A 27,152-nucleotide genomic window follows, 5' to 3' on the forward strand; every position below is an offset into this window, starting at 1 on the left:
ACATCCTTTTGAATTTAAGACAGTTGTTTTGCTGCATGGTATAGCGTAGTCCGTGCTAAGCCTCTTACTTACTGCATTGCATGTATTTGTGTTTACTTACTTTAATCAGTTCGGTGTGGGGCTGAACTTTTTACCTAGTTGCCTGCCTACCAGCTTCCCTATTTCCTTCCTTCCTTCCGATTTGTCAATATGCAATACGCATATTACGCATCAGCAAACCCGCAAACATGGGAAATACAGACAAAAACATACTTACATCATTTAGCCTCCAGCTAGCATCAGCCCAGAGCATCTCACGTCCCCGCAGACATCCTGTATCCTCCGATGTCCATCGACATCGGCAACGTCCAATTCAATCCAATGCATGACTGAGCCCTTTTTTCGGTTGCGTTACGTGCGCGTGACACCTGATGTTATTTTACGATTATTGTTTTTGGATTTATGGAACGCAATTGCATTTGCAGCAGCAGCAGCAGCAGCAAAAAGCAGCAGTAGCAGCAGGTGTTGTTGTTATTATTATTTGTCTTCTTATTGTTGTTGTAGCTACTACTGTTGTTATTGCCAATGTTTTTTGTGGCTGCCGTTGAAACGGATTCAGAATTCGCAGAGACTAAAAACGTTATTACAAAATGCATTTATAAGAGATGAACTAATGATTTTTAGATCGTTCATCTACATACATACATACATAGAACTACTTCACATAAAACATAAAAATACGAATTGTCGTACAGTTTTCCCGATAAAAGCAAACTTAAAAAAATCGATTGGATAAGAACTAGTTTGGGCAAGTGAATAATTTAGCGAACGTAGCAAAATATTCTTCTTTACTGCAGTCCTCGGTAGATGAGTTGTCTAAGTGGCCCAGTCATTTAGTCAACTGAACAACGAGGATCCGGGTTCGAATCCCAGGCTAGTGTATGGATGTAGTTTTCGTCTAAGCCGAAGGCCTTCGTTGCCAGTGCTTGTAAAATATAGTTAGGTTGATAGTTTATAACTATATCCTATACTTTAATAATAATAATAATAATAATTCTTCTTTACTAAAGTGAAAAAGATCGTGTTCAATGATTTTTTGTAAGAAGCATTGAGGTGTTGTAGTTTTATTGATGCTATGAGCAGCCCTCAAAAATGCCCGTACCCGTTATCGTATTCATTTCTGTGTATTTTAATTTTACATATTTAATTTGTCAATTTTGCTTTTCGATTTTAAGTTAATTGTAAAGCTAGAGTACAGTATTTATGAGAGTGTGCATGTGTGTCTGTGTGAGTGTGCGTGTTTTGCAAATTTAGTTATCAATTGCAGAAAATCCTTTATCATTTCAAATTTCAACATTTATAATTATAATGATGACAGGACGAATGGCCCCAGTTACGGTCCCAGTACTGGGCCGTTTGGGCCTGGGTCTCCATCTTTATCCTGGTACCGGTCTCATTCTCGTTTCCAGCTTCAGTTCCTGTTCTTCCCTCGTTTTTAATTGGCGGCTATCGTGCAGACACAACAACTGGGAAACCAAAACGTATCCGCATACAGATTTTGTCCGTTGCCCTGGAGTGCAATTAAACGTTTTTGTACGAATTTCTGCTCACATCTCGAGTTGTAGCCATTTGGCAGTTCGCAAAGGTTCGAGCAGGTGTTCGAGCTAAAATGCAGGAAAATTGAAATGAACCAAAAACATTTACTAACAACAAACATTTAACTAAAATTCGAAAATCAACAGTTGTACGAAATTTAGTTGTGGGTTGTGCTCATAAATAAGCCAGAAAAAAAGAATAAGAAAAGGCCTAGCCGAGTGCTACATAAGAGAGTTGAAAGTTTAACGAACTCGTTAAAACGGGAAATCGTACGTAATTGATAAGGAGTTCAGTGAGGAGCGCTAAGGCAGCGAAACGGTACTTGTACGTACTATGTTCCCGAGCCTTGGCCAGCTGCTCAACTCTGTTCCTTGAAGATTTATAAGCGCGTTGCGCATACAAGAATACGAGGGTAGTCATACAAGTTGTTTGAATGACCTGATGGTCTGATGGCCATCCCCCTGTCAAATTCACAAAAAACTTGAAAGCCAATATATTGTAACTAGTACTGAATGAAAAATACTAAATGTTAATGTCGTATTTAGTTATGCCCTTTTCTCGATTTTTAGACAAAAACTTAAAAAAAAACTTTTGATTTTATTCAATAAATTCATATTTTAAATTAGCGTTGAATTCAACACAACCGATTTTAGTCTTTAATCCCACTTTCATACGATATAATTTATACACACTTCTAAGTATGCCGTCGTAGCTCATTTAGTTAAACAAATTTCTCTAAGTACTTACAACAGAAAAAAGAGAAAGAGTCGCGGCTAAAAGGCAGGGTCAACAATTATTTTAGGGCACGTATTGTCCGTCCGTTCGACAGACCCCAGTTAGCTGACTAGGGGGTTGACTACGTCAGCCCATTTTCCACTTCTGTGTGTGCTTTTGTGCTCGTAACTTTTGAAAGGTTTCAATACGAGTTACTCCACGGTAGTCGCATACCGCGTACCGTGAGGGAGCTATATCTATTTATGTGCATATGTAAAAGAAGAGTTCGGTGAAGGGGGCTGCGAATAAAATCTTAAGCCCTGCTTCGGTATGTTGACGTTTTTCTGCCAGGGTGTTATAATTCGTTTAACCGCAATTATGACACCAAAAATAACCGTAGTGTCCATGCAATACTTGCCGTGTAACTTGTACCGTGCCCTTGGATGTTTCCCCTAACTGAACTAACAGTGAGAGCAACAGCAGACATCAAAAGCAAAGGGGAAACCCTACGGAAGGTAGAGTTGTGTATTGCTGCTGTACTGCTGTGAGTTTCTCATGTGTTGCTGTGACTGTGGTTTTCTAGTTGTATTGATGGTGGTGTATGTGAAGGTACCGGTAGCAACACCTTGGTACTGTGATTACAAGTGTTAAAAAGGGGTAAAATACGTCCAATTCAAATATGAATAATAAGGAGATTGATTAAACGATTTGACTAAGTGGACTAAAGGGGATTGACGGCACGCATAGCTGTGCAATAGGAAACGTACTTGTGTTTCAAACAGGGGGAAATGCACACAGATCGGGGGTCATCACCATAACTTGGGTTATATTTTTTTCCCATAGATTTATATGCAAGTACAATTTGTTATTACTGAAACTGTCGATGTCCTTTATCAGTGTCAAACAAAACACGATATTACAAACTAGTAATGAATCATTTGAATATAATACAAATATATTTTTCTATTGAAAAGGCTTCCAGGGCGAATGAGACGAAAAACACTACTTCGGAATAAAATTGTTATCACAGGATTTGATTTTAAATCGCCTAACTTAAAAGTTCCACTGCTATTTCCAGAAGTTTACTACGTTTGTCCATAGATGGCGTGTAAAAAAAGCTATTGAAAAACAGCTTAAAAATAAAACTTGTGAACTACAAAAGCTATGGCCGAGCTTTAAGCGCATGGCCGTTACGAGATGTATAAATAAAGAAAATCTTGATATGGTTGGACACTCACGCGCATAATTCCGCCTTGACCATTTGACGAGCCGTATTCTGCTCATTCACTACAAACATCCAATTGCCGCGACTATTGAGCGCCGCTTGTGGCGTTATGAACTGCGATGTGGTGGTACAGAGCGTCGACCGTCCAGGACTTTGGCGCTTGGTACGTTTTTTTTTCAAATTTTGATTGCTTTGATGATCGGCTTCTACGCCTACGATATCTAAGAGATCCATATTAAGCGAGACATCACGTTTGCTGCGCTCTTCCTGTTGTGCTCCCTGCATATACTTCTTCCGCTCTACTTCTTTGTTTTGCTCTTCCGCTTCAAGCTTCTCTATCATCCTCTGTTTTTGGCCTAGATCTCGCACTAGACGCTTTAACCAAAGTGTTGCATTATAGGGAGTTGATTTGCCATTTGGGGCATTACTGTAAAATAACTGACCGGAACCGGAATGTGCACCACCAGCAGGATTACGATGATTACCACGTTGACCCGCACCAGCAGAGGTATAGAATAGATAACTGAATAATCAAAACGTAATTGGGATTATAACATACGCATATGACTTAAATATATTCATAAATTCAAAAAATTATACTTACGTGGGTGCTTCAGTGGTGGGATTACTTAGAAATAGAGGATTTGAAACTCCGCCGCCGCCTATGCCGCCTTCTCCTACTCCAACTCTCTGAGGCGTTCCTCCAAATGGTGTCTGATAATTGTATCCGTTAAAGTCCGGACTGGTAAAGTCTCGTGGAGGAAATATAGACTTGGGATCATAAAAAACTGGAGTATCATACCACGCCACAGCTGAGAAATCTTCCCAGGTCTCATCTACCAGCAATGTAGTAGCCTCATAGCCCCATTTACGTACGAGACTCTTGATGAGATATCTGCAATGGAATCGAAAGCGAAGACAATGAGTAAGCCATGGAAAGGTGCGCTCCACTCCAAGATGATGTAAGACTAAAAAACAAAGATTTTTTGCTTGATTGCTAACTGGGAGTCGCTGCGAAAGTGTATATCATGCACTTGTTGTTGTTATGCAAGCGCGAAGGGTCTTCCGTCTGGCTGTGTGTTTGAGTGACAGACAAGTGCTTGAATACTTAAATGTTGCCCAAGTCCATCATAACATCGGCATTATAATTAATATGCAATCGTGAAGGAAAAACGCAAATATGAAAGATCGTAAATTATAAATTGCAGTTACCGATTGCTTCTTATCCAAAGTGACCATCGAATGCGTATCACGTGCCACACTATAAAGCAGTTAGCCTATATGAAGGTATTTCGTGGGGTATAAGGTATTGCGGTGTGCGGTGGTATCGCTGGTGAGCCCATTACCCAAAAGAGCCAGTTAGCCCTACATTGGGTTTTCTTATACCTGAATTTTTCATACCATGCACCAAGAGTGTGAAATATATTAACGTCGTCAAAATGAATGTAACATGCTCAAGGAAGCTGTTCCGATGGGTCGATATCTCCGTATAAACAACCTGACTATAAACATAACTACGAGGTGAACCAAAAGGGCGGAGTTGGCCTGTGGCCGCGCTAAAGTGTTTGGCTATTTGTTGGAAAAAGCGAGATAGCCTTTGTAATTTAATTGGCATGTCAAATGAAACTAAAATACAAACGAATTTTGGTTTGTGTATTTAAACAGTTGGTACAGTTGGTTCATTTGGTACATGGTGTATCGAAGTCGGCGCGACGACTTACTTGATCCATTTTATACACCTACATACATTATGCAATTCAAAATTCCAAAATCCTCCAAGTAATCAAAGTGTCTGTTAAATTGCTAAGACGGCGCCGCGCTTATCAACGGCATTACCATTACTTATCAGTAAGTAATGCACATTTTATTTAAATCCAAACAATTGTCTAAAAATAGCTCTACACAAACCAGTTTCAAAACAAGTTGGAGTTACTATTGTGATCCAATGCTTCAAATCATATACTCTTCAAATTCAAAGAAATTTGGTAGTTGTGTGACACTATCATAGTACTCACTGCGTAAGGGTATCACTACGCCAGTATTTGCCAAAGCGTGCACATAGATATACCTATACTATATTAGTATATTTTCGTTGACGTCGTCACCGACGTCGCCAAACCAAGTGTCTTGAACTGTCAATTCAAGTTTATTGGGTCAAGGAGTTCCCCCCTATCTGGCCGAGACCGCAGCTGCTATGTACGGAAGCAGCGACACCAGGCAGTATCACCAAAGCCAAAAGCCTCCACAATAGATTCGAGTTTACTCGCTTATGTTAATTTTAAAAACAAAAAACTAGTTTTATTTTTTTATTTTATTTCAAATTCAAACTTTAGTTTGTCTCGTGGCCAAACATTTTGTTTGAAATGCACTTAATGATGTTGATAACACACACGCACAAACTTCAACATACTCGAACATACGAGGGTAAATCGAAAAATTTCTGGAAACATTTGTTGAAATCTTACATGCCAAGAAACCAGTTGCCTATACTAAGTATAGTGTACTTCATCTGTAAACATTTTTTTCCAAAACGGTATTTCTCATTTATATTTATAATGGTGAATTACTTCAACGCATCTATCTGACAAGATACAAAGACTAAGGTAGGTTAACACCATTATGTTATGAGTGCAGATTCATTAAATTGGTAATTAAAATAGACGTAATAGTTTTATTGGACTTAACGACTTACGTAGGATAGTTGTCGGCATGTTCGCAATAGGTTTTTCCTGGCCGGGCACAGCTTGGCGTCTGTCCAGGAGGAGCTGGTAAAAATTGGCAAGGTGGTGCTCCATATAAACCGCATGATGGCGGCCCTGGTGCGGAGGTGAGAGCTCCTGAGATACAAGCTAATATCTATGGAGTAGATCGACCGATATGCATATATTGAGTGGGAGGAGCAAAATGTTTAAACACTTACCACTAAAGTATAGAGAATCCCATTATTACTACTCAAAGTGTGAAGTCGTTTAATACTTTTTGTCATTGTCAATTCATTCGCTGTTTGTTTTGTATGATTTGGTTTGCATTTGCATTTGAAGTTGATTTGCAATTCAGAAAAAAGAGCGCAATCTTATTTAATCTAAGAAAATTTTGAGAGATAACCAAAAATACAAATTTAGAAATAGCATATAATAATATTGTTGGAGGAATACCATTGTCTTGTAAAATGTCATTAACAATGCAGACTAAACTAATGGCATAAGTCCCTTACAAATGTTAAACAATTGGTTTTGCACCACTCAACAAATAAACCATAGCCAAGAAGATGCATTTAGCTAATTGAGCTTTTGGCCTGAAAATGTATTATTTGACGCCAAGTTCACTTCGGTTCAGTTTTGTTGAGTTCACGTAATGTTACTTGAAAGCTAAGTTAAACAATCTCGTAAATTGCTAAAATAAATTGCTAAAAGTGAAAGCGAAGTGACGACAAAGTAAGTGCACACACACATACACCAAAAGATTTTATTGTTGTAGTAGTAGAAGTAGTTGAAAGCTCATTAGACTAAGCATAGATCGTAATAGATAGACATAGTAGGAGACAGTCGGACACGCCCTCAAACACACAAGCAGAATCAATTGTGCTACTGGGTGGAAATCCATTAGAAAGGCGGTACTAGTGTTGATTTGACTTGTCGACTAATGGCAATAATTAAACGGCTACTAATATAGGATATTAGATGCTAATCGCTAAAACTGGAGCTAGCGTGAGACATGAAGTGTGGGTTTTTCCCTCCACTAGTACGCTCAGCGGTTATTTTGTGAAAACAACCGTTATCATCTCTTAATTAGCAATTAGAGCAGTTGTAAATATTTCATCATCATTAATAATTTGAAATAAAAATTTCTTCGATCAACTAAAATCCAACGGCACGCAGATAATACCACGAACAATTTTTAATATAGGTCTGTTACAAATTTACGTTTGTTACAGATACAGTGCTAGAATTCCATTTATTTCATTTGTTTTATATTTACTGTCGACTTTGTAAATTTATTTGGGACTTAACGTAATAGTACCGTCATATCATATAGCTCTTTGAAGATCGATCTATTAATAATGAAGTTTTAAATCAATACCTTTCTTATTATCTATGCGAACGTCAACAAACTTAACAATAATTTGTTTAATACACTTAATGTGAACTGCACCAAATTCGATTACGACCTGCTGTAGTCGATACAAATCCATCTTTTAAATATAATTGAGTAATTTAGGTCGGAAAACTTTTTTCTTTATTCATGCACTTATCACCAAACTAATACTAATACACTTAATAAACCATATTTTAGTTATATATTTAGTTCGTGACAAAATCATGGAGGGGGATACAAAGTTTGAATTGTCCAAAGTAAGCTCTGTCCTCGGGTTTCTTAAAAGAATATAACCTATTCTCAAAGTCACAAACCGGATTTTAAGGCAGTATGGGTGTGATACAGATATAACTTTGGCGAACAATTGATTTCCAACAACAAGAATCCACTATTGTGGCATATCATTGCGCTCAATTGAAATAATTTGAATAAAATGTAATGCGAATTGTCTAAACACCTGCTCGACTGGTCTGCCTGTCGGTCTGTTTGCCTGCTGGTTTTAGGATTTCCGGGATCGCTGACTATAATCAAGGCTCTTACAGAGACTTTGACTTTCGCTATTAATCAATCAACGTTACCACTGATTTTATGTTTCACGCAGAAATGCCAATAATCTTTACCACGCCAAGCCGTTTGATATCTTTGTCATCTGCTAATGGACTGAACTTGCATATCATACATAGAGTTACACGCCTACGTCCACAATGGGAATTTCCCATCGAAAAAATGCTCGCCAACCAGTTCAATCATATAAATCATAAAATAGCCAAATAAAGTGGTTTGAAATTACCTTTTTCTCCTATTTGGATTTTTGGCTGCTTTTTTATTTTTATTTTTTATAGTGTTAATATTGGCTGTATATATATGTGCCATTTACACATAATTACATTTGGCTTTAACTCTTAGTAAACTTCCTTCGATCCATTGATACCCCTAACAATAAAAAATTTTTTCGCAATAGTTCAATCAGACTTGATAATTACTTCAACACATTTTTGAAATCTGAGTAAGATTTATTTTTCCTGACGTTCGGCCAAAAATTTCTATTCTTATTATACTCTAACACATAAATAAAAATGTACAGTGAACATAACTTTCTTAGTGCCAATTCCAATAAAATGTTGTCTTCTATTCCTTTACGTTACAACTTGCACGTCATCCACCTTCCGATTCCTCACATAAACAACAGATTTTATTTCAGCATAGAAATTATTATTTTGAAATAAAACCAACAAATTGAAAGCCAAAATTAATATAAACTATCTTATAACAAGTCGCTTTATTTCAACTGAATGTGTAAATTGGATACCAAGAAATGAAGAAGTAAAGTTTATCATCTTTAAATTTTCTTCCTAAATAGTCATAATTACCAGGTACAGGGCAAAAAAAAACCTTTAAGCTTCATTACACATCTTAAAGGCCGAAGATAACAAACAATGATATACTAGTATAAGTTTAAGTTAAGTTCTAGTTTAAGAAGACTCTGCTAAGCAAGAGGCAGGTGTATATTATTGCAATAGTAATAGATCGTTAATATTTCTCATACTTTCGTATGTAATTAAGACGAATCTTGAGCAGTGCCCACTTTAGTACGTGATATAAGGGGCCGAGCGGGGCGCGGGGGACTAGAGATGTCTAGATGTCCTTGATGAAAGGTTGAAACAAAAAAAGGGCTTTTAAGTCTTATTTCAACTCAAAGGACCAAAGGCTCTGGTTCTTCTATTAGTTTTATTTGTAAGGTTTTTCTTTAAGTTTTGTTAAGTTTTTGCGAAGTCGCCTAATGAATATTAAAGTAGTTTATTTACTGAATGCCCATGAATACAACAGAGTAATTTTTTTTTGATCAAGTCGCAAAGAACTTCTTTGGGCAATATTAAAGAAAGCCTTTCAGACTGAGTAGATTTCCGTAATTGATTTCTGACACTAATTTGCCAGCACATACACAAACTCCCTCACGCACCGGCCCACACCCCCGTCGAATAGTTTGATGTAGGTATTCCAAAAAGACAATGGGTCGATAGCTAGAGATCGACTTCATTATAATTTTTTAAACATATATTTTATACTTGAGTTAAACTGAGAAATTAAGCACGACTTTTCAAGGCTAAAACGATACTCTTTTTTGTTTTTATTTTACTGAAATCTTGCCTGCATTTGGCAGTGTTTTTTTTTTTTTTTTTTTGTATCTTATACTTTGTGATTTGCTTCATTTGATTTAATTTGTGAGGTTTCTTAATTTCGGTTACATGTGTTTTTTGTGTTTTTTTCATCTCACTCTTTATTTCCAAAATATGTTATAATAAATCAATGTTTGCTTATAGCTTGGATGTTAATGCAGCGGTTTTGCTGTTTCTTCATTCGTTTTTTTTTTGTTTCTAAATTTTTTTTCATTTTTTATTGTGGTTATTTAATGTATTAAATTTTTTGGTGCCAACAGATAAGTCAAAACTGAAAATGAAATTGACGCATTATTAATTACTCACCTGGCTAATTATGTTTTCGTTTAATTTTTTGTATTTTTCCTTTTTTTTTTTAAGGTATACAATCAAATCTCTTTACTATTCTGACATAATGTTCGCACTGCACTTGCTTCAATCCACATTTATTTAGTGTCTTTTCCTTTTTACTTTTGTGTAATTTCTCTTTTCTTGTTTGGTTTTCTGTTGTCTTTTTCAAAATCTTTTTCACTCTAAAATTTGTCTAATTAAAAAACTTAACACGTATAAAAAGCACAATAACAAATACAACATAAAAAAAAACAAAAAAAAAAAACAGACGATAAGCGGCAGGGAGGCAAAAATATTTTGTTGATCTCGGGTTTTGGATATTTTGTTTCGGAATTCGGTTTTCGTATCACGCGCTAGCCAATGTTCACGGCTGCAGCTCATAGGCAACTGAGCGAGCGGACCAAACGCGCGGCCCAAACACAGACATAGCCAAGCCCAGCCGCCGCCACCGACCCCGCAGCCATAGTCACAAACAAGCCCCAGAGCGTAGTGATGACGCCGTGAGACGTCATTACTTGAAGCGTTCGGCAATTTCAGCGCACATAATGCCGGCTTTTCATCTTTGTCTTTCAATTTTTAAAATGCTGCAACCTCTGAACTTTTGTGATTCATATATTTATGCATACGCGCACAATACGAATACATTGCGAATGAGTGATATACGTATGTTTGTTTATAAAACGTCCACCGGAAGTTCATCATCTACGCAGAAGCAGCCGCAGCAAACAATAACGCGACTTTATTTTATTTATTGAGAATTTTTATTGTGTTTTACATTGTTACCGATATGCAAACTGTAATAGAGGGAATGTATTTGAATTGTTAATTTTTTGCGGACTTCTTATACCCTTGCTTTTGTCGGGTTAGTATGTGTGCCAATTGGAAAAGGAAGTTGCAATGAACAAATAAGCATACATATTTATTGGTCCTCAAATAGTTTTAAATTTCACATGAAATCGACAAGTGTTCTAGACCCTCTTTCTAGTAACATTTATGGATTTATTTGATTTAAGTTGATTGTTAGTAATTTTAAGCTTTGTTACTATAACTTAAATATGAAGTCTCTAGGGTGTACATACATTGTCATGGATAAAATTATTAGGGTCTCTGTTTTTTTTTTTCTGTGGCAAATATTCATTATGTTAGCTGCTCAATTTTGTGATTTTTATATCCAATGAAGGCCATTTTAAGGTTTTATTTTGTTTGTTTCAATATGTCCGATTTTGCTGCTGATGGTGCCGCTTGTCGAGTGGCTTTATTTCAATCTCCAAATGCAAATACATTCAGTGTCAATTCACACCTGCAATAACCATCAGCATCACCATCTCTGGAAAATATAAAAAGACAAAAATATTTTAAACGCGAACTACACGCTGTTGTGGGAGGTGGCACATTAAAATGTGACTTCCATTTGTAAAGCATAGTCAAGGAACCCCTTTACCAAGGTATAAAAAGGAAAATTTATGATGGGGCTAAAAATCTTTTAATAATTTTATGTTTCTTCTTCAAATTTTGTGTGTTCAGTTATTATTTGCGTTTTTGTTGTTGTTTTTTGTTTGTTGGTTTTGTTTTTTTTTTTTCTGCAAAACTTTCACAAAACGACCTAGAGTATATCACGGCATTCCCCATCACATCAGATGTGTGCGTGTAGAAAACTACGGGAAAACCCTGAATCTGTTGGCAGCCGTTTTTGGCGGCTCTTATCGAAAATGGGTTTTAATGCGTTTTTAAGTCAAATTAGTGGCTTCATCAGATGGCCGGCCAAATGATCCCAGATTTAGCTACCCCTGCATCACTTAAGCTGCTCATTAATCAAAAAGGCCTGCATCTATGGTATCGAGACCATTTTTATAAAATACGTAACTCATTGTAGGGTTCCATTTGGCCTCTACACCCGTTAAACTCTATTATGGTTATTACTGGTCTATTGTGGTTACCATAGTTTAGCTTCAATTACGAAATTGTTAATTGGAGGCTGACTGAGTGTCTATCTACCTAGACTATTGCGTTGTCATCGCTGGCGATGCTAACAATGTGGCCACCAATATCTAGTTAGCTAATGAAACCTTCAAAAACTCATTGATGCTGCCTTTGGCCTAATTTTGTGAAAGTGCGTATAATCAATTAAGTAATAAAAATGAAAATTAAATTTTTAATATGAATTATTTTGATCTTATGGACCAAACGTCGCCAAGTCTTTATTTAATGACTGCCCAATTTTATGTTTATATCGTCCGACTATTTAAGAGGTAATCCTGTACTTGAAATCTCTTTACAAAATCTTTTCTCTACAATATCTTCAAAATAAGATATATATGTACGTATGTGTATTCAACCGACTTCCGTGTTTTGCAGCACTTGTGCTTAAAGCTTTTATGATATTGTATTGAAGCTTAAAGCATGTCAATACGTATGTAGATAACAGGTCAAAAATCATGCGGTTATAAATTTATAAATTTAAGTCAAGCAAAAGGTTTGTTTTTTTCATAGGTTTGTTTCCATTTATTTTCTTGGAACTGACAGAATAAGCAAACTAAAAGTATGTATGTTTTTCAATTATGCTGACTCCGTCGAGTGAGCAACTAACATTTTCCACAGCTAACATCCTGACTTGGTATTCAGCATCCGAAACATTTTTTACACTTCTTCGTCATAATGGGCTTAAATGAGCGATCAAAGCCTAACTTAAAAGTATTGTCCATATGCTTTAAATTTATGCGTAATGTGTTCTGACGCTGCGCACGCACTAAATGCCCATAAATAAAAAGGCATGAAGAACAAACAATAAAAAAGGGAGAACAGCGGCGAAAACTTTCCTTTACTGATAACTAGAAGGAGCAAAACCATACAAAAAAGGAGCACCGAAATATTTGGAACTTTAGAATGAATGAAAGACATTGAGAACAAGCGAAAATTAACACGAGAAAAGAGAACCAGACACTGGCGGACAGTAAGACAGTCACAGAGACCGTGGCAGAGGTAGAGGCAGTAGCAGAGAGCAAAAGCGAGAGCGGGTGTAGGAAAAAGTTTTTCTTTTCAGCCGTGGAAAAGCTAATGCAAAGCAATGCTCTCAGTGGAGTAACGACCACAGTTGAAAACGGACGTCTCTGTGGGTAAACAAATTAGTCTTTCGGTCGCTTATCTGTCGTATTGTCGGAGAATTCTTCGTGTTTTGGTCAGTACGGAAAGCAAAGGGCTGACTCTAACGCTAAACATCATCATCATCACCGCGGAGAAACAGAACAACAAAGTGAATTCAAAATATTAAGCTTTTTTTTCGGTGTTTCACCTTGAAATATATAAAAGGAAATATAAAAACAAGAAAGTGTAAGTTTAGGAAAAAAATCTATCGTTAAAATAAAGAAATGATTATAAAAGCCTGGCAAGCAAATTTAGCAAACAAAAAATGTGTGTAGAAACTTGCAGAAAAATAAATAAAAAATTAAAATATACCGACCTACAAAAATAAAAATGAAATTGGCCAAGAGTAAAGAAAATAAGCAAGCGAGATAAATCAAGTGTGACAAAAGGCAGAGAGAAGAAATACATAAAGTATACATATGTGAAATATACTACATGTTTAGCTCGCAAATCTAAAATCAAACTGAAATGAAAAATGTTTGTGACTTTAGGCAAGAGTGCAGAAAATTGGCCATTGCAGCCAATCAATTGATTTTTCTTCATTATCGGAGCAATTTCAGAACATTTGCCGCAGCTTCAACTTTGATTTTTGTCAAGACTCGCCGAAGTGGGCCAAATGATGAAACATTAATAATGCTGCCGTAACATCAGCGTAATCAGCAAATACAAATAGTCAGAGAAAGCCATGAGGAGGTAGGGATCTGGCCTGGCGAATGTCAGGAGTGGTAGAACTCGGCAAAAAATTAGATTCACAACAAAATATACTGCGAAATGGAAGCAGAAATTTAACAAGAACATTTTAAGGCCTCCCTAAATCTAAAAGACAGAGTGTAAAAGGGGATGATTAAGATGGGAATGGTTCTAGACCATGGCGTCAAAACGGAAAAAAACACGGTCTAAAAGGCAGACATAGAAGCGGCGACGCAATACTCATAAAAGGAAAACAAACAAAAATCATAAATTCGAATGTCACAAGTAAGAGATGGGAGAGATAGAGAAACGAGAGACAGGGACAGGAAGGAAAGAAAGGGCAGGAGGAAGTTAGCTAGAAAATAGAGTGAGGCTTACATGTGGATGGAAGCGATGGGTTTTGGATGTAGATGTATATTCATAATTTATTCATTAGTTGTAATTAATCAAAATTGCCGAATTTATATAAATAATTGGGCCACTAACGTCGTCTGGATAGCAGCACAATCGTATTGAGAAATAAGAATCGGGTAACCATATCGATTCAATTATTAGTGCCATATGAGGCATTTGGAGTACAGTTTTGACTATGGCGGGTGTGAGGGCAAATTAGGAAAGCCTTTAAACTAAAAGCTGTAATGGAAGTTGGCCAATTAGGCATCTAAGCAGTAAGGGCATATAACGCACACACTTACACATGTATACATATACGGGCACGCACTCACTTCTATGTATATACGTATTTTGTCACGTTTTTCACTTGACTAAGGTCAAAAGTTTGGTAGCCATTGCCGTTTTTCCGTCTTCCATCTTTCGTCTTGGTCTCCACCTCCGCCTCCAACACTGTCACCGCATTCGTCTCTATCTACTTTGCCTCAATCAGCCTGAACTTGATGCTGTCTCGCTGATGTTTCTGTCGACATTTTTTCTGTCTCTGGCGAGGCTGCAGCTTCTATTTATAATTTTTTCAAAAAAAGCACAGCCAATAAAAAATCTTTTGAGAATAGAGAAAACGAAACATACTATAATATATTCAAAATTAATTAAGTTTTGGAATAACTGGCTAAGAATTGAATCTTCTATGGCGCTAATTTCGCTAATAAGTAATTTAATTTTGCTAAACATGATAATAGAATACTCCGTATATGTATTACCTGCAAGAGAACCTGAGGAAGTGCAGACGAGAGAATAAGGTCAGAACACGCAGGAGCAGCAATCTGCGAAAAAGAATTTATACAAAACGTACGCACAATAGACGCAAGGAAAACAAACCACAAAATAAGAGACAAACAGAGATAGAGCGAAAGAGAGAGAGCGGGAGCGATGGATAGCGAGAGAGAGAGAGAGAGAGAGAGTCAGCGCTGAGAGCTGTCGCTTCCTTCCAAAACGCTTTCCCTTCCAAAATAACACATTTCGTTTCGTAGTTCGGTAAAAGGATTTTGCTGGCTTGGAAGCGTTTTCGGTTTCGTTTTCATTTTCGCTTTTCACTTTGTTCGTTCTGTCATGGTCGCTTTTCGTTGTCGGGTTTTGCGCTTGTACTTCAGCTTGGAGTTTGGCTCGGTTGTTAGCTTAGTTCGTGGCTAGACTTTGGAGCGTGCTGTGCTGAAAATTGTGAAAAGCGGACCAAACACCCATACACACACACACACATTCACACACATAGTCACTTAGAGCAGAGACTTAGCCTGACCCTCTTTAAATTTCTTCCCCTCTCTCCATTATTACTACCCATATATTGTCAAAGCGAATGAAATGAAATAATTGAAATTATTATATATATAATACAAGTTATAACAAAAGTTGAAAGAATTTTTTAAAGTGGAAGTGAATTAAAAAAACTGTAAAGCACTAGTGAAGAAAGTAAGGCGTGTTCCACCATACACACACACACACACACGTATACTCACACAAACACAAACACACACACACGCATACTCACACACACACACAGGCAAAACGAGGGAAAAATTTCCGAAAAAGCGAAGGCAGACAGATAGGCGGAAGAAACTTCTGTAAATTTCATAAAATTCATGGCCTAGCCACTATATGCATTACCATAATGCTAATGCCAAAGGCTATGAAGGACAGAAAAAATGGAGGGGGAATGCAAGTGGTGGAATATGGAACTGTCGGCGGGGTTGCACATTGAATGGAATAAGTTTTTCATTTTCCCATTTATTTATTTGTTTTTTTTCTGGTTTTGTTGTTATTTCATATAACGCAGAAAATACTCAAAGATTGAATAAAAAAGCAAAAAATACTTGTGTATAAATAAGGAAGTGTGGTTTAGGATTATAAGTTATCTCATTTTCATTGCTTGAAAATTTTCTTCCTGCTGATCTTCTCTATTTGCATGTGATTCAGTGTGGGTGTTTGTGCGAAAACAAAAGCCTATTATATGTCAATTGAATTTAATAGCGCGAGTGTCTGTGACAACTTTTTTTTCATATTTTTTTTTAAGATTTCCTATCAAATTCTATATTAATGGAATTGAATTGAATCAAAAAATGTAATCAAGCAAAGCGTAATAATTTCTGACTATATCTAAAACCTTTCTATAAAAGCGTTCAAAGGGCCTTATGTGCCTCACCAATTTGACTGGTAAGTACTTGAATTAAATAAAACTACTCACAACTAGCATTTACAACTTGTGTATAATTTCACATTTTCCCACAAACATAGGAGGGAGTCGGGCAAAGGTTAGGATATTTGCCTGTATACATACATATCCATGGTTTGGTAAAAAACGAATATCTATAATTATGACACAATCTGAGCAAACACATTTGCCAAGTTGTCAAACGGCGTTAATGGGATTTCGGGAAGAGCTGAGTTGCTCGTGGTTAGATAAGCATACCGAAAATAAATGCTAATACTCATTGTAGTTGAATGCCAATCATAATGTGATGTGCGGCAATATTGTGATAAGGTTACTAACACCGACTGGCGAAATTTTATGAGCCTGTAGCGTGTAGCTGAATAGATTGGAGGTCACGGTACAAACTTTGCAGGTGCGGTTTGAACCATTAAGAGCTTAGGTCTGGACTCCGTAATTCTAACACAATGTGTAATAAAGCTTTTTCTATATACTTAGATATGTAAACAGCCCAAGTGCATGTGGTTCTTAATGGTCGGAGATGGTGTAGTGGCCAAAGAACAAGGTACAGGCGTGGTCAATTTTCACAAGGCAAAACTAGAACAGAACTATTCCCTAGATGATTGACAGGTAGTTAAAGAACAGTGTTGTTGGTACATGTCATGGCGGCACAATAAAAGAAAAAGAATGCAAGGTCTATAGCTGAAATTGACCTAAATGTTGATCAAATTAAAAATCCATACAACCGCCTTACCATTTCACTCATCAAATCGGATACTATTGAGAGTAATAATGGCTTTAGGTTAATCAGTTATGGCACATTTAGCTCTGTATTCGCTTTTCATTGCGAATTTAAAGCGTTGTTGGCAATTTCAATGTTGCCAATGTGCATTGCACAAGAACACATTGTCGGATCGTTTATTTAAGTTTTTAAGTGAAATAACCAAAAACAGTTGAAAATTTGTTCTTGTGCCATATTGTTACCCTTCTGTTTCCTCTGTAACCATCACTGATCGCCATATATCTTGCTATAACTGGGGATAACATATTTATACACCAGAAGACATTCGGTCTTATCCTCCTTTTCAGTGCCTTCTCCTCTGGACGAGGAAAACACTTGAGCGAAGTCAGCGAAGCGCACTTCCATTCATGTTTGCGAAGGCATATAATCAATATTTGGCAAGCAGCCGAATTGCATATGACAAACAGTGACAGCTCCGAAAACTACACGATACACAATGACTAAAGACTATATGTATGTATATACATACATATATAACTTATAATATCTACTCTCACTAAATCTATATTCCACATATATCCACATTGATATAAACGTTAAAAAGCATGAGCCAACCTTTACAGAAACATATCGCTGGCTTTGGTTCCAAAAACTATAAATTAATAAATAGAAAACATTTTATTTTTTTATTGAATTATTTTTGTCAATCTAATCTGCTGAATTTGAAATATTCTCGCGACAATTTAAATTAAAAAGGCACTAAAATTCTGCATCCAGAGTAAAGCCAACTGAAGTCTTGCTTTATTTAGGATTTTAGTTGCATTTTCTAAGTTGCACTTTAGCTGCAAACAAAAATCAATGACAACGACGACAGTCGAGGGGAAGTCTTTTTAATACAGAATATTATTTTTCAGTCGGAGTTTCTGGCACACATGCAAGGCTTCTTAACTTGCTCCTGCATTGCTCATGGTCCTTTTTCTATCGTGTGAAATTCGAAATTTCTCTGTCGCTGCAGTATCTGCAGGTACATGACTTCGTGTGGGAGGCGCAACACCAGAGCTGTCTTGAAGCGCAGGCGATAAACAAAATTCAATTGAGTTTTCTTGTGTGTATGTGTATGTATGTGAGCGAGGAAAATAGTGAAAACTTTGTTTTTGTCCCCCTTTCCTAGTTCGTTTCTTTTAGGCTTGTTTGTTGTCATTACAAAATGGCAGTGCGCCACAAAATTCTCCTTTTTAGGATGGGTGCGGATTTCTTCGTCTTGTCACAGACTTTTGGAGCCTTATTTCAAGTTTTTTGTATTATTTATATTTCTATCTTACTAAAAGTTCAAGTGAAAATGCATTTGCAAAATGAGTACCCAATGCTCCTTTTTGCCCACAGGCAAAACAATATTATTTAAATCATGTGCTCAACGTGGCGTATACTTAATGCGATTAATCTTTTGTTTAACAGCTACGCAGCTCATTTGCATTGCTTAAAATATCAAAAGGCAGCCAAAGATTAATTGTTGGCCATATTTAGTTTCCTTTTGCCAGTTTGTCGTTGCCTTGTTTCCGCTCAGTTCGAGTCGACTCAGTGCTTGCTTTAGTTAAGTGCCGGGGTGTTTACGCTAAATGGTTGACATAGCAGTGTACAAAAACAAAAACGAACAAAAAGCATTGAAACACTTCATATCCAAAAACTAGATACTTTTTACGATACAATTGCTCCCAACAGGAGATTTTTGTATTTTTTTCGATTTCATTTCTTTGGTCATAAAGCTCCAATTGTTGTTATTTTGCAATTGACTGTTGCCTAGTAGAATTCCTCTCCCTAATCGATTCGTTTACTTGGTGGTCCAATACCAACCAGTTAAAGAAAATGGCGGAAATAATATGAAGGTATAATAAGAACGGAGAAGGAGCCATTAACGTCATCAGCGTTAAAGGCTTTTTGAAAGCTATGAAAAAGTACAAACGGGGGAAATAAAAGCATTAACAACTCGATCGTATATATACGATTGATCAGCATTAACTATAGCGGAGACGAATAAGATATGTCTGTCTCATTGTCTGTATGAATAAAGATCGCTTGTCGCCTCAAAGCTGCATACGGACTGGCGTACTTTTTCGGCCCTTCCAAAGTGCAACCTTGTCCACATCCATGATGGTTATAACGGCGGAAAAGAATACTTTTATCGGTTAAAATTAATTAATTAAATCATTCCGTTTTGTTAGTAAAAGCTATACTAGCCTTTAATGCACAAATCTTCGTAAATGCATCTGGCCCAAATTGCATATACCAACCACTTTCCTTTAAAATGTCAAAAACAACCTCCGCGCATATATTCTATATTTACACATTTAGGTTCATATAAACATTTATCTCTTTGCCTTTGTCCTCCTGTTCTGAATCTCTAACCACACAAATACAGGTATATTTATATATAAATGCTATAAATATTTTCACCCAAGGTGCACGGACACGAGATGCTTCCAGCTGTATCCACCTGGCGGTGGTGCTGCCGTTCTCCTTCGTTGTGACATTTTACTTATTTGCTTTCGCCCAGTTATCGCCAGAATACTAGGAGCATAAAGTGGAACCATCGCAGCCTAACGTTCCAAATTAATTTACATTGTCACACATTAGGCCAATTTTAAAATGAATCTTAAAAAAAGGTACTTTTTCATCTTGTGGAACAAAAAACTATCACCTCTGTTTGCCCCTTAAATGGTAGAAAGGAATATTATTATTATTATCAGTATAGGCTATAGTTGTAAACTTTTAACCAAACTACGTTTTACAAGCACTAGCAATTGTGCCTTTGCCTTAGACAAAAAACTGCATCCATACACTAGCTTGGGATACGAGTCCGGATCCTTGTTGTTCAGTTGCCACCAAGGACTGCAATAAAAATGAATAAAAATGAAAATTTACATGTGTATATAGCTTTGCTTATCACCTGCAAAAGGACTATTGCTTATGGTTGGTAATTAAGACCCACTGTGCATCAATAGCCATTACACTTCGTTGATAATGTAGCTAAAGATGAAGACAGAGGGACAGATAAAAGAATGGTATGGGATGAGTTACTGTGCTGCTATCTATGGTTGTTGACTGCTGTTTCTTGGTTGTTTGTTGTTGCTAGCCTTTACTATTTAATGAGCACTAAGCTAAGCCGCAGGATACAGTCTAAGTATCTTCGTTCTACCTGCCGAGCGGGAGTTGGCGGCCTTCATCTCTGGTTTCTGAAAATGGATTCTTGTGTCTGCTATTGCCTAATTTTCGGGCAAGTTTGCCGATAAACTTGGCTCGATGCTTGTGTTTTTCATGACAACCATTTTCTAAATTTAACTCTTTGGGCTGCATTGACCTCCAAAGTCGAACTATAAATAATCAGAAACGACACACACACTTGTATTTTCATTTATTTTTGCACGAAATTAATTTTGCTAAGAGCCTTTTAGTAAAGTTTCCTTTGTTTTTTAACTTTCACCGGGGCTTGCTCTTTGCATAGGCAAATTCAAATTTAATTAAATTACTACATATTAATACACTTAAAAGCATTGAGCATAATTCGCTGGAAGTTCGTTTTTACCCACACGCAAAAGATCCCAAAGAAATCAATAAAACAGAAAAGTTTATTTAAATAACAATAATACAAATCAATTTATTAATATCCACCATGACAGCACTTGTCGTAAAAATTTTAAAATTATGTTTATTTATTTAAAAGAGAAAGAAAAGGAAAATAAAGCTCATTGAATTCATTATTTTGCTTATGTTGAGTGATTAGCTTGATACCCTTGCAGAGGCTATTATAAAATTGACGAGATGCTTGTAACGCAAACTTGAAGACATATCCGTATGTCTGTTTGAACCAACTCATAGTTTTATATTAGTTTAAAAGCTATTGGTATGATTTAAAAGCCACATAAACTAGGATTATATTGTTTTTATGCTATAGTACTAAATTTTTTTTTTCAATTCAAGAATAGTGTGTTAAAATTTTAGATCGATCCGAGTAAAACTTTTGAAGTTATGGGCAGTTGAACGCAGGTCGGCCGACCGTTTTATATTAGATTTTTGGGTGTCCAAAAATTTAAAACGCCCTCCTGAAAAGTTGCCATTTTCAAAGTCGGTGAACACGATCCTGCAAAATTCACTCCACGAATCGTTTTGAAATTTTGCACAGTACTTCTAACCGGTTTTTCTCTCGGTTTTTTGTTCGAAAATCGGGCTTTTTGACATTCAAGTGCCTTTAAAAATCGAAAAAAAAAGAAATTAAAAAATAAAAACTCGACAGCTTTACCTGGGGAATTTTGTCCTTTAACTAATGCAATTTGATTTTTTCATTTCCGATGATTCTGTGACGAGTTACGATGTTCACCGCAAACCACTTTTTTTTCGAGGTCCCACCGCAGATTGCCTACATCTCACTCAATTTTCAATATTTTTGGATGAAAATTTGGAAGGTTATGTACATATACATATGAGGATAATTCTTTGTAGAGTGAGCGAAAGTGAATCGTATTTAGCCAGTGTAGATTGTGTCGCATTATCTGCTTAATCGAGCTGAGTGCGGCTTTGAGTGGAAAATAAAATGGTATTCATTTTAATTGAAAAGGTTTATACAGACTGGCAAAATCTAAGTTTATGCATATGCAGTAATTACGGTTAGCTTCAATTCACATAAATAAAATACTTATGGAATTTATTGGTTATTGAATCATATAAAATGGGTTTGGACTTGGACTTTCAGCCTTATGGTTTCGAGATTTGATTGCACTTTATTAGACATTTGATCAAAGTCAATACGAATTTTAGATTGTGTAGAGTATATATGTTGTTACATTGCTTAATACACGGAACACATTCTTCGCATAAACCTCTTATGTGTGTTTCTTTTTTCCCTATCAGCTTTGTAGTGTAGTGTCTATGTGTGGTTCGGATGTGTGTGCCTATGGGCCGCATAAGAACACTTGAAGCGTTAAGCTTTTGCTGTATAATCACACTCAACACAGTCATTAACAACATTTGACGTACTCAGCATCATTGCCGTCATTCGTGACTGATTTTTTTTTTTGTTGGTTGGTTCCTTTTTTCACTCTCTCTCTATTTTAAAGTGCTTTACTCTTAAGTAAGATTATCAAAAACTGTTTGCTCAACTTTGGGACCAGAGCGAGAGATAGGGAAAACACTTGTCAAGCGTATTTCTTTCTCTCAGTATGCAAGAGTGTGGTTTGTGAACCACACATCCTGGTGTTTTCCTGGTTGACAGGCGGTATTAACACCGTTTTGCCAATGTCCTAAAATGGGGGGGCTGGCATAATTTCCATCACATTGATTGACAATTGCGGCAGGCAGCCCGTCGAGAAACACTGTATCGATTAGTAACATTGAAAAAAAACGACACACCACTCTCACAGTGGGGTGGCCCAAAAGCGGAAGAGTGGTAGTTAAAATTTAGTGAGTGGGTGTAAAGTTAAATTGAATTGTAAAGAAAAACAAAAACGAAAGCTGATATGGTAGTAGTTTTGTGCCTCTATGGAGAACACTGACAATTTGAGTAATTTGCGCCCCAAAGTAGGCATTTTTTGTTTTGCAAATTGCAGTGCGTCTCGGCAATGCCCTGAAGTAAAGCAATTGCTGTAGATTATCTAGTTGTGCCAATGCTTAGTAGAAAGGGTGCAGTCAGGCATAAGGCACAAAACAATTACTTCTCCTCGGTGTATCCGTGTACATATGTATGTACGTAAGGGTGTGTGTGTGTGTGAAGTCATGCATGAATGCATTCATTTGCTGTCGCTAGTAACAGCTTGACTTTAGCTGTTGTTTTTTAGCCATGGGAATTGAAAGCAAAGTGTGCGCCTGGCCAACATCTTGAATGCATTTGTATGCAATGCAAGTCGTACCAAGGATGTTCTTCAACAAGGATGCCAAGACCTCTATCTGTACTTAGTCCGTCTACTGTTTTTACTCAATTCTAGTTTAAATCTTTCTCTTTATCCCCATTGTTTTGACAGAAAATTGTGCAGCCTGCTGCTGGTCGAGTATTTATATGACAGTTTCACTATAGCACCACTTTAAATTACACACAAAAACAGCTCGAATTGTAAACCAACTGGAGAGAAGTAAATTGAAAATACTTGCCAAACAGTGTTTTCATTCATGTATGTATATCTACGTACATTGTATATACAAAATGCCATTGTTTTCTAGTATTTGGTTTTAGTTTTGGTTGGTCTCTCGTTGGTTGTTAAAGGGAAGATATTTATACGAAGAGAATTTGTTGGAGAATCTGATACAAAATCTAATATTTATAACCAGCAGGGAATCGTTTAATCTTATGATATACAGTATCGACTTTTAGGTAAAATATATATTTAATATTGGTGATATCCCCATAATCGTCATGCAAAGTCACTGAATTAAAGCTGGTCTTATAAATTTAAAGACGTGACTTGGAAAATACGAGATAACCGTTAGTATTTTTCGAATACGCTCTCTTAGTTGTTTACTTTTTCGTTTATGTTGGCCTCACATAAAATCAACAAGAGAAAAGTGTGCCGATTTCCGACTGATATACCTAAATTTCTCTCCAGAACTATCTGAAATGATAAAAAATTCTAGAAAACTATTTGAAGTTTGTTTTAAACAGTCGGCTAAGTTTAGTCAGCTATTAAATACACATACATTAAGTACACATACACATATCTACATTCAGATGCAAATGATGTGCATTCACAAACAGGAATTTTCGGTCGGCGATTTTGCTCAGGGCGTCTGGCTGAGAATTTTTATTTTATCTATTTATCAGGTGGTTTTCCCAAAAGCCTAAAAATACGATTTGTTTTCAATGAGCGCGCAAACAAAAGGCCACATTAGAAAGCTGAGTAAGCGTGAGAGAGGTGCGAGAGCGAGAGAAAGAGATCACGGATATGTGGGCCAACGAAAATAGCTGGCAATGCTGCAGTGCAGCATCATTATCTCTTCATCCGCTAGGTGTACGAGTCGTATGTGTAATATACCCTTCATCCACACAATACCGCATTGGGTACTGACAATGTTTAACTGAGGGTCGACTGAGTTATGGCATACCTCCGATTTGTCTGCATATGCTTATAATATCTTTCAATCTCAGGAAAATATAGGGAGTTATGTCTCCCGAACATGTAGATTTTTGTTTTGGAACTTAAAGAAGGTTAATGCAAGGTATCATAATGTCGATGCCTCGATTTAAGTGAAAAGATATTTCGTGTTTCTCTTTGTTTTTGCTTTGTGTGGGTTTTATTTTGAATTTAGCAAAAAAAAAAAACAAAAAAAAAAAAAAAATAGAAAAAAAGCTGCACACCAAAATAAACTCTTACTCACGTCGCCTTCAGTCTTGTTGCTTTTTTTTTTTAAATTTGTTGCTTGTTTTTTATTAAGTATTTTTTGCAATCATCATAATTTCTGATAACTGTAATTCCAGTATTTAAATAAAGCACATATTTACATGTACATACATACAATCGCATGTCCGATATAAAGAGTAATTTTTCCTTTTCCCATCCCCACTTCTTTACACTCAAATCCACACCCACATCCACATGCACACATATTTGCTATTGTTATTGTTTTTCCATCTCATTGGTCATTCAGTAAGCGCTTCACTGGTTGAGTATAAACAAATTTGAAAGTTGTTTGTAGTATTTGTTTATGTACAAACACATTCATAGTGGCTACGTTCGAATAATTTTCCATAACGCAATGGAAATTGTTTATGGAAAACATATGTTCACACTAACACAACCCTTTTACTCGATCTACTTGTATACCATGTATTTGTATATGAATCGCTTGCCATTTTGGTATGCTTGCATCTGTGTGCATAGGTACGTATGTATGTATTGTATAATTATTTATTGTTGCAATAATTTTTGCCTATCCGCTCTTTTGGCAGTGGCTGTTCTTGCTTCACTCCTCTCCTTCTGCCTCTCTGTTCGCGGTATTCTGCTCTGCTATTATATATTTTCAGATAAAAATTTCATTTATACAACTAGGAAAAACTCATTTTCACATTGCCTTAACAACAATATAGCAAAAAAAAAAGTTTGACACAAAAATATGTCTATGGTAGTACCCAAATTTTCAATACACTTTAAAACTAAAATTTCTCCATGGCATATGTATAAGTACAGACGTAAACATTTTTTCGTAAATCCTATGATTTCTTCTTTATTTTACTTGTTATCTTTTAAATCTTTTGATGACAAATAATTTTTTTAATTGTTACAATTTTTGCGTTGCATTCCTTTGATAAAAACTGATATTCACCTTTAAAAAGGGTATCCAAAACTAAAAGGAAATGCAAGCAACGTCTATTATTTGCTTTGCTCAACGTTGGCGTCATCAATTTAAAAATGTGCTCGCCTCAGCAGCTGATAAGATGCCAAGACGTGTTATGGGAAAAGTGGTGTGGGAAGACGATGAAGAGCAAAGTTTTTCTTGTTTCGCTATTAACTGTTTGTAGCTGGCGAATGTTGTGGCGGTATCAAAAATAGGAGCAAAGGAGAAGGTCATTATGTTTATTTATGCAGCTATTTTAGCTGCAACCGCATCCAACTTCCTTACGCCACCGAATTCCTCTCCATCATGCAATTTCTCACTAACGTCCAATCACTATCCCCCGCAATGCTATTTCACTTTAACGCACACGTTGCATTTGGAATTTATTTCCGTTTAGATTGTGTCATATTGGTAATTTTAGCTGAAATCGTGTCTACGCATAAAATTTGCGCAGCGTTTGAAAAGCTTGAAAAACACATATAACAAAATACTATATGTGTGGGAAGGCAAAAAGTGGGTTCTAATAATTAGTGGGCTCGGGGTAGATGGGTGCATGGTGTGGCACTATGCGTTTGAAATAAAAATATGAACTTAAAGCAGCTTATGGGCACCTATGCTTGGTATGTCTTGTTAATGTCACCTGTCCCAAGTTTATTGTATGTCATTATTGTGGGGCTTTATTGATTTTCTTTTACTCGAGGGTTACACGAACAGTTACCTACCCCAGTGATTACGTGAAACTAGTCACCGTAGAGGCATGGCATTTTTGATATTCGTATGATCACTCATCTCTTAGACATATCGTTGTCAACTTTAATTTTGGGAGGTGGGGAGTTTTTTTGAGACTGAGAATTTTATCGACATAGGTGGATGTTTAGGTTTGATAAATTTTGGTTATCGAGTGCAGCAAGTTTTAGCACAGTGTTTAGCACTGACCCAGTTGGATGCGATTTGCATAGAAAAGATAAATGAAGAATCTGCTGCTCTCTATCCTCTTGTCCCTTTTACACTTATCATCCCATTTATTTCAACCTGTCACCCCCTTTAATTTCCGCTTAATGGATTCCTGCTAATGGGGGCGCCTGCAAAACGCGTTTAAATATAAAAACTTAATTATGTGTCAAAAATTGTTGGCTGGCTCGTTAACAAAGTGTTCGATTCAAGACCACAGGCGTTTCATGTTTTTGCACACATAACGGAACCGACAGACACGGACATGCCTGTCCCTGCCATCCCGTCAACGTCTCTTCCTCCCAGTATTACCTTTTCCCACCTATCCGCAGTTCTACTACCTCTACCCCTCTCCCCACAAACCCTCCTTTGCATGTGAATAGTCCCGGCAACATTGCAGCCTCTGCTTGCATGGAAACTTGGCAAATAGTAAAAAGACCGCAAACACAAACACAAAATAAGGCAAAACAACCAATTCAATTTTGAAAAACTTGTCGAGGACAAACCCCAATAAGAGACGGAGATGCGGAAAGGTGCAGTGGACGATGAGACTAGGGGGAGACAGAGGGCAACGCAAGTCATGGCAATGTAAGAGAAACAGGC

The 27,152-nt window shown here is 36.7% G+C and overlaps 2 protein-coding genes across 9 annotated transcripts in view; one reads left to right on the forward strand and one right to left on the reverse strand.

Annotated features, from left to right (window-relative positions):
- Window positions 1–1,097: 1,097 nt before the first annotated feature.
- On the reverse strand, window positions 1,098–6,580 carry LOC6639342 (protein spaetzle 5). The gene is made up of 5 exons (XM_002062563.4): window positions 6,435–6,580; window positions 6,207–6,370; window positions 4,119–4,409; window positions 3,528–4,037; window positions 1,098–1,643 (listed from the first exon to the last, which is right to left on the reverse strand). Exons 1-5 carry the CDS (start codon window positions 6,498–6,500, stop codon window positions 1,475–1,477), a joined length of 1,200 nt encoding a protein of 399 aa, XP_002062599.1. The 5' UTR covers window positions 6,501–6,580; the 3' UTR covers window positions 1,098–1,474.
- Window positions 6,581–16,408: 9,828 nt separating this feature from the next.
- LOC6639109 (potassium voltage-gated channel protein Shab) overlaps window positions 16,409–27,152 on the forward strand; it is a 56,113-nt gene continuing 45,369 nt past the window's right edge. For 4 of the 8 annotated variants that reach the window (XM_023181713.2, XM_023181714.2, XM_015179021.3 and 1 more), the window contains exon 1: window positions 16,530–16,548. The gene's annotated coding sequence lies outside the window, so the exon portion shown is untranslated. Of the gene's footprint in view, window positions 16,549–27,152 lie in introns of all 8 variants that reach the window. The other 4 variants (XM_047012155.1, XM_047012156.1, XM_002062561.4 and 1 more) reach the window with 2 other exon arrangements.

Source organism: Drosophila willistoni (genome assembly GCF_018902025.1).
Source record: "Drosophila willistoni isolate 14030-0811.24 chromosome XR unlocalized genomic scaffold, UCI_dwil_1.1 Seg144, whole genome shotgun sequence".
NCBI classification, from domain to species: domain Eukaryota; kingdom Metazoa; phylum Arthropoda; class Insecta; order Diptera; family Drosophilidae; genus Drosophila; species Drosophila willistoni.